Below are 16,858 nucleotides of genomic sequence, written 5' to 3'. Positions count from 1 at the left end.
TTGCGTGCGCTGAACACTATGGCTCTGAGTTGGAAAGATTGTCTTATAAGAATTGGACTCATCGGTTTACTATTTTTAGGTATACCTATACATATACAAAAACCACATCAAACAGAGAACCACTTACTATTTCAGTCGTATATGAAAAAGTTTAATAAATCTTACAAAAAAGGTTCCGATGAATATGAAAAACGGTATCAAAATTTTCAGGTTAGTAAGGTTATGTAATTTGTTTTTGTTTGTACTTCTAAAAACTTTTTACGTTAGTAAATCTCGGGTTAATTGTAATTAACATTATAAGACTAATATCAATTATAGTTATTAGCTGTTAAAATTTACCTCTTAAATGAATTTATAATGTTTTTTAACGTAAACATTACTTTTCATAGTGTATTTGCTGTTACATAACTTTTTCAAATCTGTAAATTGTTATGAAGTCATGATAATTAATTCGATTAATACCCGTTTGTAATTTATATAAATTAGAAATTCCCTTCCGAAAATAAACAATTAAAATAAGCTAGATTATTTCCAGTAATTAATGAAATTAAAAAATGAAATTGTATTCCATTTACTTTTTAAGTAATTTCTGTGGAAACTTATTTTTACATATTGGATAGAGGAACTTAAATTTCTGTTCTATTTTGTAGAATTATAATAACTGCATTTTATGTTGGTTCATTTTTCTTTCAGAAATCACTAGATACGATACAAGAATTAAATGCAAAACGTCAAAATGAAGATAGTGCTTTATACGGTTTAACTGCATTCTCTGACTTATCCAGGGATGAATTTACACATCATCATTTACGAAGTGATTTGCATAATAGATTAAGAAAACATACAGATCATCGTATAACATCATCAATGTATGAACATGATAACTATAGACATCATAGGAATCATATATCCAAAAGAGCTATATCTGTTATACCAGACAAAGTTGATTGGTATGTACGTTAAAAATATTTCTTTAACTTAACTATAATTATTTCAGTTTAAACTAGTTCAAGATTTTTATGTTATTTCTTTTAATCTGATTGAAAATCTGTTATTTGTTATAAAAATTTCATCAACGTAAGTGGTAGGCAGATATTGTTGGTGGCTTGGCTTTACCTAATAAGTATCTTGGCTCTAGTTTGGCTTTTTTCACCCTCCAAGAAAGAAACAGATCAGACAAGCTCATACCGGGGTTGGTCATCCTGCTAAGGGAGTGTTTGACTCATTGGCTGTCTGATGGTTCAGTGAGAAGAGTGTTGCCAGCACCAAAAATTCTGTTTTATTTAGAAATTTTAGTTATAAAAAAAAAAAAAGGCAAAAACAGTGAACTAGCATGGATAAATTGCTTTTATCACCACCTACCCCATTTCATTATTCGTTTTCAATTCTGCAGCCATAAGAGTATATCCGCAGTATGGTAAGACCATGATGATAGAACTGATGCATCCTTTGTGTTAGTTAGAGAGGACCTGCTTTGTTCAGACTTGGCAGCCATACAATATCTAATTAAAAGATTACTGAACATTTTTCTCTGGTGCTTGTAGAGATATTTTGTGGTTAGCGTTACCATATAGCATAGGAACTAACAAACAATCTCCCACCACCCATGCACATCTATGACAATTAACTAACTAGTTTTTATGTAGTGTCCATTGAAAGCAGGTGTTTGATTTCTTTTGTGATGAGCAACAAGCACAAAAAATTGTGAAGAAAAAATTACAGTTTGCGTTAACCTTGCCAAAGATTTTACTGAAACAAAATGATTCAAGAAGCTTATGGGGAGTACTCTGACCACTCACAAATGCTACGAGTGGTTTTGGTGTTTTAAATGTGGTTGACTATGGTTTGGACTAAAGATGATTCTCATCCAGGAAGACTTTAACATCAGAGGATATGTCCCATGTTACCCAAATAAATAATTTAGTGAGATCAAGTGATTTTTAATCTTTTCTGAGCTAGCAGACGAGATTGGGATTTTAGTGAGTTTAGACACAAATAACTGTGTCTCTGCCAAGTTTGTTCTTAAACTCTTTTATATAAAAGCAGAAAGATAATTGTGTAGGGATCTGTTAGGAAATTTTGAATTGTGCATATGATGAAATCTTGTCAGCAGTAATAACTGGTGATGAGAGATGGTTGTCTGGGTTTGATATTGAAACAAAATTCTCAAATTATCACAGTGAATCGGAAAATCATCACAAAGACTGAAAAAGGGAAGAAAAAATGTCTTTCTAACACAAAGTTGATGATAGTTTTTTATTTTTTTATTTCAAAGGCGTTGTTAACTATGAGTTTCTATCTGCAGTGCAGAGAGTCAACCACCATTATTATTTAGAAAATCAGGTGTGAACAAAGTGTTCACATCCGAGCATTTTTCACCAAGTCTTTTTCAAAATGTTGTGGATATTGGAAAAAGTGTTTACAACGAAAAGCAGAATGCTTTGAAAGAAATTAATTGTAATGTTGTGTTTTTTTTTTACAAAAAGTTTGGTTATTTTTTAAACAGACCTCATATCTGCTCTCCAGCAGCTGCTGGTTGTGTATTGGGCAATGCCAGACTCTTGATCACCCAAAACAATTAAATATTCGTAAAGTTCAATTAGAACTAGTGGTGTCGTCTTTTTTTTTAAATCTTATCATTTAACTGAACTGGATGTATAAATTTTACTAAAAGCATCATTCTCAATGATTTCTTTTTTTTTAATTGTGTAAAAGAAGTTTTTTCTAGTGGCCCATTGTAAGTTTATTTCCAGGTAAAGATTTTGGTAACTTCCAACCAATATCCGTGATAAGTACCCAGTATCCATAATAAGAATTTATAGTAATTTATATGCTGTAGAAACATATTGGTTCTGCCATGGTATAGTCCTTATCTTTTATTAACATAAAGAACATCTTCGCTATCAAAAAAGCGAAAGCAAAGTGCAGTGGCTTAAATAAAAGGTTATTTATTTTTTTTGGAATCTCAGAAAGATGATATACTGGAAAATAAGCTAATAACAAATAATTTTGGTAACTAAGAAAATTAAAAAATTGTTGTCTTTAAATTGCTTAGGTTATCATGTAATGGTATTTGGATGATCTTGTTATTAAAAGTATTTTCACATAAAAAATTAGAATTGATGTGGAAAATTTTAATTTTCCACATGATTTAAAATTGAATTGGTCAAAAAATTGGTGAAAATGAGATGTAAAAAGTAGATTTAAATTACCTGTTTGACTTTATATTTTGTTTTCCTTTGAAGCACATTAATAAAATACTCAACTTGTCATCATTATTAAATATTTATTATGATTAATAAATATAAATATATGGTTACGTATATTCCTGTCTGAAGTAAAATATATTCTCTAATTTTGAATATAATCTCTGACTTTTTGAGGCAAACACTTCAAAACAATTTTACTCTTTATTACTTTACTGTCTGAAGCATAATATCATCTCTGACTTTGAGGGATATTATCCTCTTCCTCAAAAAGTTAGAATAAGTCTTCAAGGTACAAAAGCCTACAAAAAGCGTACAATCAAATCATTGTTTTCTCACAAAAGTATTAGCCCTACTGAATAATATTTAGTTAGAAAATTAAAAATAGTAACTTACCCTTGTATTTATATTTGTGAATATGCAGTCTTTGCTAAAAACAACAATCACTTACTTTTAAAAAAATTATAATTATAACCAGTCAATTTAACTGTTTTTGTTTAACTCAACCGTACTTCGGCTTGCAATAAAGAGCCACATTTTACCTTGTCATTTTAAATAAATTACAAAACCGTTTAAAAAATTATACCACCAATTTATTTAAAATACAGGATGTACAAAAAAGAGAATCAGGGTTTTAAAGGTATCATTATCTCTTATCTTTGACTTACAGTAAGGGCGAATCACCTTTCATCACCTGGTAAACCCCATCTGATAGGAGAGTTTGTCCTGTACTTTAAATAAGCATGTCTGGTGTAATGCAAGTGACAAATGCTTCAATCCTGTGCCTCAAATTGGATAAATCAGTAGGTAATGGAGGTGCATGCATAAGATCCTTTACAAAACCCAAAACAAAAAAATATCATATGGGTCAGGTGACCTTGAAGACTATCGCAAACAAGCTTTGAGATGCTGACCAATCCAACAGTCAGAGAAAATGTCATTTAAACCATTCCATATGAGTTATGCTGATGAGGAGGATACCATCTTGTTGCTAAATAAGAATTTCTGGCCATCCTGCAGTTTAGGATAGAGCCTTGTTCGCAACATATCTGAATAAGAAACTCCTGTTACGGTATCTTCAATGAAAATGAACGATCTGTAAACTTACTGTTTAGGTAATATACAGAGAAAATGTAATTTTGGAGAGTACTTTTCACATTGTAAGAGTTCATAGATATTTTATAATCCCTGAGATCTGACATTGTGTGTTAACTTTTTCATTAAGATGAAATATTGTTGACTCACCCAAACATAATATAATCAAGAAAGTCATCATCTTCATGCTGCAACATTTTTTGATGTGAAGTCGGCATGTACAATGTAATTGGTGGTTTCAGATTCCGTAACAGCTGTAAGTGGTATGGATGCATATATAAGCAATTCCTTAAAACATTTCACACTGGATGTGGAATGTTCACCTGTGAATTCCATCACCTGCATTGCCGGACCGTGGCTGGCCTTCATAACAGATTTTTTAGGACTATGCAGGAAATACTCCCTGACATTTTCTTCGGACATTGTCAGTCATTCTGTATGCTTTACTTTTCACCGATATCCAGTCTTTTCAAACTGATTATGCAATCGACAAATGTTATTGTCACTAGCAGGATTGCAATTAAACTTTCTATGAAATGCATGTTGAACTGTGACTAGAGATTCACATTTAGCAAACTGCAAGATATAGAAGGTTTTCTGTATCACTATCTTTGTTCTGTAGCCACTATCTTTGCTAGAGGCTCTGTCACATGGAAAAACAGGGAATCAATCTGTGGCCATGCGTGCAACTTAAGTAATTCTTTTTTTCTTTGATTTAGTCTTCACTATATCACTATAAATTTATCACACTAATTTATCACTATAAATTTCATCCAAGAGATATTATAATAAATTATAACCCTGATATTCTTTTTACAGAAACAACTGTTTAATTCAACTAGTATAATAAAAATACTGTTTACATAAACAATATTACTTTTATCAATGGGTTTTTAGAAAATGCTAATTAAAAATACTTGAAATTTCTTCAGTTGTACAATACCTACAAAAGATATTATGTTCACCCTGTACATAAATGTCTACTGAAATAATTCTCATTAATGCCTTTTGAATGTCAGTTATTTTTTATATTTGGTTTTAATGTGTTTAACATTATTTTTAATGTTCTTTTATTTTCAATAATTAATGTGTACTTCAATCAATTTTTTTTATGATGCTAATCTGATCAAGGTTTTACCATGTTTTCCCTTGATTCATCCAGGCAGATTCTGGGGAATTTTTATCCAAGAAATAACATATCTACCAATTCCTAACATGATCTTAATATTGTATTATTATGTACCAATCAGAATAAAAGATTTATTTATGATTACATATTAATATACGGAAAAAATATTTTATATCCTTACATTCCATGGACCCTTAAATCTTGCTCAGTAGTCATCATCTTTATTTGTTTGTTTGCATTTATTTTTGTGGTTTTTTAGACTTTTGTTTCTTGAACATAAGAAACTTTCTTCATGTGAAATTTATTATAAAGTAAATTTTTAATTTAAAAGGCAAAAAAAAATATTTTTCAATTCTTAAAAAATTTTTACATTTAAGTAAAAATTTAAGTAAAAATTTTTTTTTTTTTTTTTTTTCGACTACTTGTTTCCAAGTAGTCGATAAGTTTGTTTTTGAAATTTGTGCCAATTGTAAAAAGCTAAATTTAAAAACGAATTTTGAAATCATCTTTTTCTTATTTTTTAGTGATTCTTTTTTCTAGTATTTTATTAAGCATCATTATTACTTACTAGAAACAGATCTGTAAGCTATAAGGAACATATATTAGTATGCTTGCAGAGTTAAAAAATTGTACATACACTGTTTTATAACATAAAGAGTATATTAATTTAGGTCTTATACTATCCTAGTTAATGTTATCTGAATACAAGAGGTACCAGTAATATTGCTTTCTCTGAGAGTAATGATGTCCAATTATGTCTGTTCCCTGAGAGTAATGATGCAGTCGGATTGCTTTCTCTAAGAGTAATGATGAAATAACAACTAGTTATTGTGATGGACAGAGTAAAGCTATCACTTGTAGGGCTGAATGTTAGTTTGATTTCATTAGCTATATTTGGTTCTATGAATAAAGCGATGGAAAACAGTTTACTTTTCACTTTCAATTAATAGGCCTAAGTCTGGCATGGGATTTGCCATTCTTGAGAATCCTATCATTTTCGAAAATAATTTTTGATTCATGTCTTTAATCGTTGTGATTAAACTATCTCATAAATACACGTTGACAGTGGAAATATGGTTTAAAGTGGATGACATTGTAACAAATTACCCAAAGGTAAGAATGTCTTAGGTATAATATGTGAGCAGCACAAAAAACTCAGTTTCAATATTTTATTAGCTATGGATATAACATATTATAAAATATGAAAAAATCCTTCATTATTTTATCATGTGCAACCCGTAATTTCAAAGGTGTCTATACTACATGTTGCAATTAGACATTTTTTTCATTGTTTTTTGGTTTTAACTGCTGCCACTGTTAAATGTTAACAGCATACTATTTCATTTAATAAAAACTGGAGATATTAAGTGGTATAGCAATAGCTACATCACTGGATACAGTTTGCCAAAAACCTAGTTCCATAGCTCCCAACTGGAAACCAGCTGGTAAATGTCTTGTTATGTGTTAGTATTTGCTCTTGAGAACTGTTTATTTTTCACTCTATTACTCTTTAAGATATTTCAGATCTTACCAAATAGATTGTAAGGGGCGCAGTCTACTGTCTTTTAAAGGACTGACCCTTTTCTTTTATTACATCCTTAGACATGTGCTTGCACATATTTTAACAAGAAGATAGGGGTGGATGAAATGATGGGTAAAAAAAATGATGGGAATAGATTCTTGCTATGAAAACAATGTACTGTGCCATTTCTTGTGTAAAGGATGTCAGAGGCAGTGGAGATTCTGACAGTATATCTCGAGTTTATTGTTTGACTTCTTAGCATGAAATCAACCAACAGGATTCCCTTTTGATCCCAAACATTGTCTCCATCATTTTGTATGTGCTAAGAGCTTGTTTTGTTTTTCAGCTTTGTTAGCAATTTGGAATGATGCCATTCCATTCATTGGTGCTTTGTTTCAGGTGTTTTGTAATAGACCCATATCTCATAATTGGTAACGATGTGATCCAAATCTTGTCACTATCTTTAGTATATCAAATGAGAAACATCAAACTAGCTTTCTTTTTTATTTTTGTGATCAGAGAATAATTAAGGTATCCATTTAGCACACATTTTTGTATAACTGAGTTGGATCATTACAGTTTCATAAAGTTCTTAAAAGTTCAAGAAAGAAACTTTAAAAACCATCTAAGTAAAATGTATAACTTCTTGAATTTTGTCATCGACTTTTTTTCTGAGTTCTTCAGTGATGTTCATACATCACTTTTATCACAATAAACTTTCTTTGTCTGTATATTTGAACAGACCAAAATGTTTTCACATACAAAAACCGAATCATCCTATGTACTTCCATTTGGCAGGATTTTCTAAAGCATGATTTGTCACAGATTTTTAAAGCATGTCCCTAGTGTACAACATCACAGTTTAGGTCACACTCAGCTTGTAATAGATGTAGTTCAATGACATGCCCACAGTGACCATCAGGACTGGAGACACATACCAAGGTCAAATGGTCTTTACTTTCTGGATGACTCGTATATTCTATAACTGATGTGTTTTTCTCTAGTTATCAAAAATGAGAATGGACAGTTTACATGAGTAAATATTCTCACCTACTCTAGAATTTTTTATGTGGAGTTATCTAAAACTGGTCCTTGATTGAAGATAAAGAATAATTTCATAGTAGTCTGACTTAAACAGTGTATTAATGTATATTATGTTTTCAAAATTAAAAAAAATTATTTTATCCAAACTCTGCTTTAGAATGTTTTATTAGCAATGATTTTTTTTATGTTTTTACTTACTTCGTTTCAAGAATATGGAATGTTTCTCTCTATTCTTTATTTTATTTCTTTATGAATTTTTTTAAGGAGGGATAAAGGAGTTATAACGAAAGTACGAAATCAGAAACTTTGTGGTGCTTGCTGGGCATTTAGTACTGTCGAAACTATTGAATCTATGCTTGCTATTAAGAACGGTACGCTTTTAGATCTCAGTGTTCAGGAGGTAAGAGTTTTTTGTTATCATTTTTAGTTTTTGAACTTGAAGAGTAAATTATTTAGCTATCTATTCCACAACTCCTGACTATTTTGCTAAATGGCTTTGTTCAATTGTTGATAGCTTTGGTGAAGTTCAAAGTGGCTGGTAATCTGTTTATATGAAAAAATATATTTAATCAAATTTTTTCTACCTATGGTTGATCACTGGAGGTGTATGTTTTTTTTACCAAGAACTTATTCATTGTTCCTCTCATAATTTCTGAAGGAATTTCATTGTGATTTGCTCAGAATGATTTATAGTTTTTATTAGAAAGGTTTTTTTAGCCTTTACAAATACAAGAAGTTATGTATTGTTTTGAATTAGTATTTCAAGTGATTCAATTTTTATGGGAGCTCCCAGTGCAAGCATTGTTGACAACCATGTTGTCATGCTTTATTAGAAATTTTTAAATGTTTTACATTTTTAATCATATTTACCTTTGCTGTGAATTTACAGTTTTCTTATATTTTCAGAATTGTCCAAGTTTATGATCTTAACAGTTACTAAGTAAATATTAAAAAGATAGTGATAGATGATAAAATAACAAAAGAAGTAGTTAATTAAATTTAAAAGTAATGGAAAATTCTGTTAATAGACAGAACAAAATTACATATTGATTTTTACATTGAATGCAAATAAAAATTTGTTGTATTTTTTAAAAATAATAAAAGAAATAACGATGCTTAATTCATATTTAATGAACAACTGTAATAGACCCTGAACCAGACTATACTTGTAACCATATGACTGTTGAGTCAGCTGGTGGTTTAGAAAACTTTTAGTTCACATTTTGTCCACACTCCGTTCTAACTTGGTTATAGTAGAAATCGAAATATCCATATTTGCCTTTTTTATTTGTATAAATGTTTGCTTAAAATTCAAGCCCTGATGGGTTGTAATTTATTACTACTATATCTATTGAATTTTGATGAAATTTTGGTATAGATTTATTTGGATAACTACATTTGTTGAGCAATAAAACTTAGAACGAGGTCATGTTACCATCCTTTTGTCGAATAATATTTCAAGTTCACTTAACATTTTTATAATATTTTTACTATGATTTTATATCAAGAAATACAATAATTTTCTTATGTATTTTATCTTAATTATAAAATTACCTTTTTTTTTAAATTTATATATATATCTTTTCTTACCACATTGCTTGATGTTTTTTATGTATGATTATTTTCAGTGTAGATTTACAATCATTTTTATTTTTGCCCCTTTTTTAAAGCCCTCTACTTATGTATTGTGTAACATATTAGGTTCTAGCAATTAGGTGTTACAACTGGTAATACATGTTGGAGCGTCACAGATGGTGAAATGCAGAAAGTTGTTTGAGGCTCAGTTAAACCAGTTATATTTTTATACTGATGGCTCCTTAATACTCTCTGTAATCACTGCTCTGTTATTGGGTTCTAATTATCGCATCCTGCTCTTATGCTCTTAATAAGTTAAAGGAATACTTATTACATGAAAAATCGGATGCAGCTATCCACCCTCCAAGTTAAGAAAGTTGCACTAGATATCTATAGACTTTTAGAATATTATATAAAACAATACCCAAATTTTAATTGCGTATTTACTATAGTTTTTAATCTTATTTATTTGTATTATGGTAAATCAAAGTGATATCAAAATTAAGTACAGATTTATATGGCTTATTGAAGTATTCACGGATATTTATATAAATTTTAAATGACTTTAAATTGACACTGATTATTACTTATTATGTTAGATGATTAATGTGCTAAATCAGTAATAATACTAATACAAGGTGGTTAGAAATTAAATAAGACACTTCCAATGTGGAAATTATTACTTATATAGTTTCATAAGAAAGTTCTTAAAGTTTGTACCTTTAAGTGTTCTATATATACACGTTGAATTGCATGACAGATACCAACATAGTAGTTCAATTCATCCCAAACATGTGACAGTATATCCTAAACATTTGCAGTACCAATATGGTTTTTAAGTCTTTAAGTTTTTATAAGTTTTTAAGTCTTTTTTTAAGTTTTTATGGTTTTTTAAGGCTTCTACAGTAACAGGAAAGGGAAAAACAAAAGCTTTATCTTTTTTAAATCCGCTAAAATGTATAAAGCATTTTGTTTGGATGTCTTGTTAGCCAATGTATTAATTCATTTTTTTTTTTGTTATTTGCACAGCCACTACAATCTCTTGAAAGGTGTTTATGCAAATAATTTTAGGCCTTTATGTGCTAGTGAAGTGGAACTCGATCTTAAATGAAAATGAAATTTTCAGTCTTTCTCAAATTAAGGCATTATAATCAGAATAAGTTAGTTATTATAAATTCAGTTATTATACATTTATGAAAAAATAATGGATCATACACCTTTTCGCAGGAAGTAACACAGAATACATTCATTTTAGGCAAATCACAGATATGTTTCACAGTTGGATTTTCTGTTTCCCATATGTTGGCATAACATATGCATTTGTTGTGTCTATAGAGCTTTCCATTAATATGATATGTACACTCATAAAAAAATTAAATGGTGAAAGAAACTATCTTCTTTGTTGACATGTTTTTGCCTGTCCACATAGAAATCTTTATTATTATTACTTAAAGTCTTTATTAATCGTTATTTATATGGTATCATTTTTAACCAATTCTGCAAAAAAATTCTACACAGTTGGTTGCTGAATTTATAATTTAAAACTCACAAATGTAGTTTATTTACTTTGTTTATGAACACAATCAATCAACTTGTTCATGTGGTCTTGCAGAATTTCTATTTTTGTAGACACTGCATGTTTTTTAATTGCATTTTCCAGTTGTAGACGAATTCCCATGTTTAAGGTTGTTTACTGCCATTTGTTTTGAAACAGTATTGCACAATATTAACGATTTGTTTTGGCTAATTCGAGGACACAAAAACTTTCTCCACACAAATAGTGCAGTCACCTTGCCAGACCAATTATGCAACACATTAATCAATACTGAGATCATCAATTACATAATACTAACTTACAAATATTCTCTGTAAAGCCATATTTGTTATTGTCCTTTCCATGTAATCTTTTCTTTGTAATTCTTGAAAGTTTTAAACAGTGATAAAAATTGTGTTTTTAATTTCTTGTAAATGTTGACTAGCACAAGGATTAATTTCAACATTTATTGGTGTTTATTGTTTTTGAGGTTTTATGAATTTGGATTTATGAGGTCTGTTCAGAGAATAACTAAACATTTTTAATTATGCGCCAGTGAAGATATTTAGTGATGGGCGGTCGGCGGCATTGTTTTTTGCATGATCTCCTCTGTAACTACATGTTCTTGGATATCTTGTTTAGTTTTTTCATATTATTGTTATTTGAGTTCAACATGTTTAAGTATTAGTAACAATTTTTGTAATATGCTATTTTCAGGAACAACGATACAACGTAAAATTTTCCATGAAACTGGGGAAAACTTTCACAGAAACATTTCAACTTTTGAAACAAGCTTATAGAGATGATGCTCCGGGTTGTACACAATGTTACAAATGGTTTTCATTATTTAAAAGCGGTCGTCAGTCGATTGAAGATGACCCTCGACTAGGAAGGCATATTTGACTTCAACCAATGACACCCACGTTCAGAAAATCAACGATCTGGTGCATGCAAATCGCCTGTTGACTGTCAGAGAACTTGCAGAAGAGGTTAGCATCTTGATTGGATCATACTGTGACATTTTTACTGAAAAATTGAACATGCTTGAGTTGCAACAAAGTTTTTCCTGATGACTGAACAGCAGAAAGAATATTGAGAGGATATTTGTTGGCAACTTCTTGAATAAGCCAATGACGATGAAACATTCACGCAAAGGATCATAACGGGAGACAAAAGCAGGGTTTATGGATACAACATTGAGACTGAAAAGTTCAATCATCACAATAGATCGGCAAAGGAAATCACCGCCCCAAGAAAGCACGTCAGTCTTGATCCAATGTCAAAGTGATGCTCTGTGTTTTGTAATTCTAATGGAATTATGCATTTTGAATTCTTGCCTTGAGGTGAAATAATGAACCGTGTGTACTATCATAAAGTTATTTTTTTTACAATGGTCATGTGAAAAAATCCTCAATAAAAGAGACCAGGGTTTTGAAGAGACAACTCACGGTTTCTTCACCTTGACAATGAGCTTGCACACTCAGCTTTGTCAGTTCATCAGTTCTGTGCCAAAAATCAGATAACTGTTCTCCCTCGGCCTCCCTGCTCACCAGACCTGGTGTCTTGCGATTTTTTCTTATTTCCGAAATTAAAATTGGTGATTAAAGGATGTCATTTTGAGTCTATTGATGATTAAAACAAATTCATTGCAGACGTTAAAGGCCATTTCAAAGGATGCTATCCAGGACCGCTTCACGAAGTGGAAACACTGCTGGGAAAAGTGTGTTAATAGGGTAGGGAGAATAAGGACCAGTAATCTGTAAAATTAATAATAAGGATTTAATAAATAAAGTTCGGTTATTTTCTGAACAGACCTTGTAGTAAAAGATATTGTGTAATTTTATTATTGTATAAATTAACAAATTAAAGTGCCAGTTTAATAATATTAGGTTATATATATTAATATTATGAGTTTGTTTTACTTATTTTTTAATAGATTATAGACTGTGCTGAAAATGGCAACTTTGGATGTGATGGTGGAGATACATGTGGTATGTTAAGTTGGCTTACAGCATATAAAATTAAAGTAGGGCTCGAATCGCAATATCCTCTCAAACTTGAAAATGGAGTTTGTAAACGTTCAAAGTAATTATCAATTATTTATTTTTTTTTTTTTTAAGTAAATTAAAATGTAATAGAATTAATTATTCATTTAAATAACTAAAAATATATTTTCATGCACAAAGTATAAGTATAATTACTTATATTTACTTTAAAAATGATTTTAAGTGATCAAGTTAAAATGAAAATTGTTACAGTAAGTCATTGCTCCATTTCAAATTAGAGAAAGAAGTCAAGACTGGTTTTTGAACCCCTTTTTGTTACCTTAAATATGGTTAGGAAAATTTTTTTTTCTAATAACTGATTAAACACAAACTGGGCTGATATAGTGATTATTTTTTTTTTATAGATTTATTAACGATGTTTTATTAGTTTGTACACTTTCATTAATTTGATGATATTGTCAATCCATCAAGTAATTTTGATCATCCTGAAAATTTTGCAATAAAAAAAGTCAGTTATATAATATACCCATACGAGGGTTAAAAAAGTACTTGCTTTAAAAATGCTGCAGAAATCTCGATTATTGAGTTTGTTCCTGGAAATAAACATTTATCATATTTTGATATTTTTTCTTTATGTTATCAGTTCCAATTGTGTAAATTGGAATGTGTTTCCAGTATTGTTTTCTAATGGCAACAGCGCACAGTGATTTGCATAACAGTAATGTGCGATAATGTTTCATTGTTCTTAGTAAAACTAAATAAAGTTCAGTGAAAATAATTTTTTTTTTATTTATGTGAATAGATTAAAATGTAATTTTGTTATATATTTCAAATAAACTATATGTTTAAAAACAAATTAAAAAAAATCAGGATTTAAAAATATTATTTGTAAATAAATTATTGCAATTCAAACAAATTCATTCAAGAATCTTATTTTAAAATAAGAGAACATTCTATATTAAGTTTTATTACAGAATAAAAACTTTTGAATTTTTCAATTAATAAATGTTGATCATTTATAGATATATATTATTCATGAAAGCATATATTAATAAAACTCAACATTTTCTGATAATCTCATGAGAAAATGGGTTAAATTTGCCAATTTCTTACAAATCTGTATATTAAAATAAGCTACAACAAATTCTTTATTTTAAATTATTTGACATAGATGTATGTTTTATTATTTAAATGAAACTGTATTGAATCAGCAGTATTTTTATTTATTCAGAAAACTGATCTTTTTTTTAGAAAATTTATTGTTTCATATTAAGCATAAATAAATATATTATTCTTTTGTTTTTTTGTTTTTTAGATACATTTTGATGAAAATATAATTTTTTGCATAAATATAAAAAAAATGTTGTGTTCTTCATATTTAATTTTATTATGACTTTTCTAAAGGTTTATCTTTTGTTCTTTTTTCAGAGTAAATGTAGGTGTTGAGGTTGCTAAAAATTTCTCTTGTGATTAGTAAGTACATCTGTATTATCTGTGTTTATTTTACAATTATCATTTTCAATTTAAAAATAAGATAATGAAATTTATTATTACATTAATAACGCCTTGTCATTCAGCATAAATAAAACAATCTACATATTAAAATTTTTGTATTTGTTTATCTTTATTCAGAATATTTAAAATTTTCTGTTATGTAATGACTGTAGGTAGCAGTGATGTTTTACTTCTCTATATTTATTAATTATTATCAGACACAATTTAACCTTTTTAATAGCGACAACCTTTGAACCTATATGACCCCTCGGAGCAGTATTTTTCTTTACATGAAGTTTTACATTACTCTATCTGTGATTGAACAAAGAAAACACAATTGTTAATGAAAAATTAAAATTAATTTATTTTGAACTTTGAAAAATGGTTTACAAGATTTTAACTGATACATATTTCTTTTTATCTTCTGAAAATATAACATAAAAAAGTTCTTTGTATGTTATGAGTGATAAAATGGTACAAAAATACAAACTAAACTATTTAAAAAATCCCTAAAAATGTAAAAAAGTCCATGAATTTTTGTTAGTTCAAAAATTGAGAGTTAACAGTCCTAAAGGTTTTTTTGTGTGTTATTCCTACTCTCTTTTTCTGTTTAGCCTCCGGAACTACTTACGTATTACTTCAGAAGATGAAAGAGGATGATATGTGAATGTGAATGAAGTGTAGTCTTGTACAGTCTCAGGTCGACCACTCCCGAGAAGCGAGGTTAATTGAAACGTAACTACCAAAGAACACCGGTATCATATGATCTAGTATTCAAATGCGTATAAAAATATTTACTGCCATTACTAGGATTTAAACCTTAGAATTCTCGGCTTCAAAATCATCTGATTTACGATGATGAGTTAACCACTAGGCCAGTTGGTGGGGTTTTGTGATTTTCCTGAAAACATGAATGCACACGTAGGCTAACATTACACTCGGTACTTATCCAGGTAGTTTCACATCTTCTTATTGGGCACCTGATGTATTTTTCACACAAAACATCTTCTTTGAGGCCTTTACTGTTTTCTGTGGGGGAAATGGGTAACATGGAGTGTCAAGCAGTAAGACGAAGAGGATTTTCAGATGATGTATTTGATTTTCTGTCAGGTGTTTTTCTGTACTGAATTCTACCAGTAATTGTTTGAGGTTAAATTTGAAATCAGAAAAAGTAGGCTTCTTAACCAGTTTTCACTTGGTACAAAACAAAAGAATTTAGAATTAACCCGTCCTTAGATGAAAAAAAAGCTTGTTATACCACTTAAGTGTTTTTCTTGTACACTCAGAATAAGAAATAATCAAGTCAGATTTGTCTAAAATACCCATATTTTCATTGTTATCAATGACACACAAGGATATCATGATTATCATTTTCATTGAAATGTAGCAATTTGAGCAACAGCATGAATCTATTCGGAAAAAAGAGTTTCACAAGATAAGGGATCGAAATAACAGGATCAGTAGACCAATATTGTTTAGCATTATTTGTTATTACCCTTGACATAAGCATGATGCTGGACTGGAAGAAGGTAATTTTTAGTGATAAAGCTCATTTATTTGTGCATAGTTACAAAGTAAATGTCGTGAGTCAAGGTGACAGGTGACCTTTGAGACCTGAGCACTTCCAACAAACTGTAAAGCATCATCTAAAAAACAGATGTTTTGGGGTTTTTTCATGACAAACGGCACTGGAAGCGTAGTTCCTTTTCAAGATATGATGAACTCGACCACGTACTTATAAATATTACAACACAGTATGGTTCTATTCATGCAAATGTTTGACAGGACATTTCAACATGGCTTGGTCATAATTCAAAATTGGTCAACACTTTCACACTGGAAAATCAAATTAATGTGCTTGATTGGCCTGGAAATTTACCAGACTTAAATCCCTTTGAAAACTATTGGAGTATTTTGAACAGACGTTTAGGTAAGATGGACTGTACTACAAAAGATCGCATGATAGCTAATGCTATAAAAATGTGGTTCCTTGATGATGAAATCAAGAATATGTGCACTAATCTAGTGGAGTCAATAACAAAATGTCTTCAAGAGATCATTTCTGCTAAAGAAAAACATATTTTATACTAATACATGTATTTATCAATGCATGTAAAGTCATAGAATGAATAAAAGCATAGGTTTTTGAAAGAGTGTTTTTTTTTTTTACTTTGTCCCAATGTTTGAACAATATGGTACTAAATTTTTTTAGCTTATGAGAAGAGCTAATCATATATCTATCTACAATGATGC

The 16,858-nt window shown here is 29.6% G+C and overlaps 1 protein-coding gene across 1 annotated transcript in view; it reads left to right on the top strand.

Annotated features, from left to right (window-relative positions):
• Window positions 1-16,858, top strand: part of LOC142331930 (cathepsin O-like) — a 28,187-nt gene continuing 11,329 nt past the window's right edge. Inside the window, exons 1-5 of the mRNA XM_075377983.1 lie at window positions 1-210; window positions 694-950; window positions 8,261-8,396; window positions 13,042-13,190; window positions 14,540-14,584. Of these exons, the coding sequence (XP_075234098.1) occupies window positions 19-210; window positions 694-950; window positions 8,261-8,396; window positions 13,042-13,190; window positions 14,540-14,584 (779 nt within the window). The 5' untranslated portion in view covers window positions 1-18. The remainder of the gene's footprint in view (window positions 211-693; window positions 951-8,260; window positions 8,397-13,041; window positions 13,191-14,539; window positions 14,585-16,858) is intronic.

The sequence above is a fragment of the Lycorma delicatula genome, chromosome 11, assembly GCF_047948215.1.
Source record: "Lycorma delicatula isolate Av1 chromosome 11, ASM4794821v1, whole genome shotgun sequence".
NCBI lineage: Eukaryota > Metazoa > Arthropoda > Insecta > Hemiptera > Fulgoridae > Lycorma > Lycorma delicatula.
The sequence above is the reverse complement of the archived record's forward strand: the minus strand, read 5'-3'. Positions and strand labels throughout refer to the sequence as shown.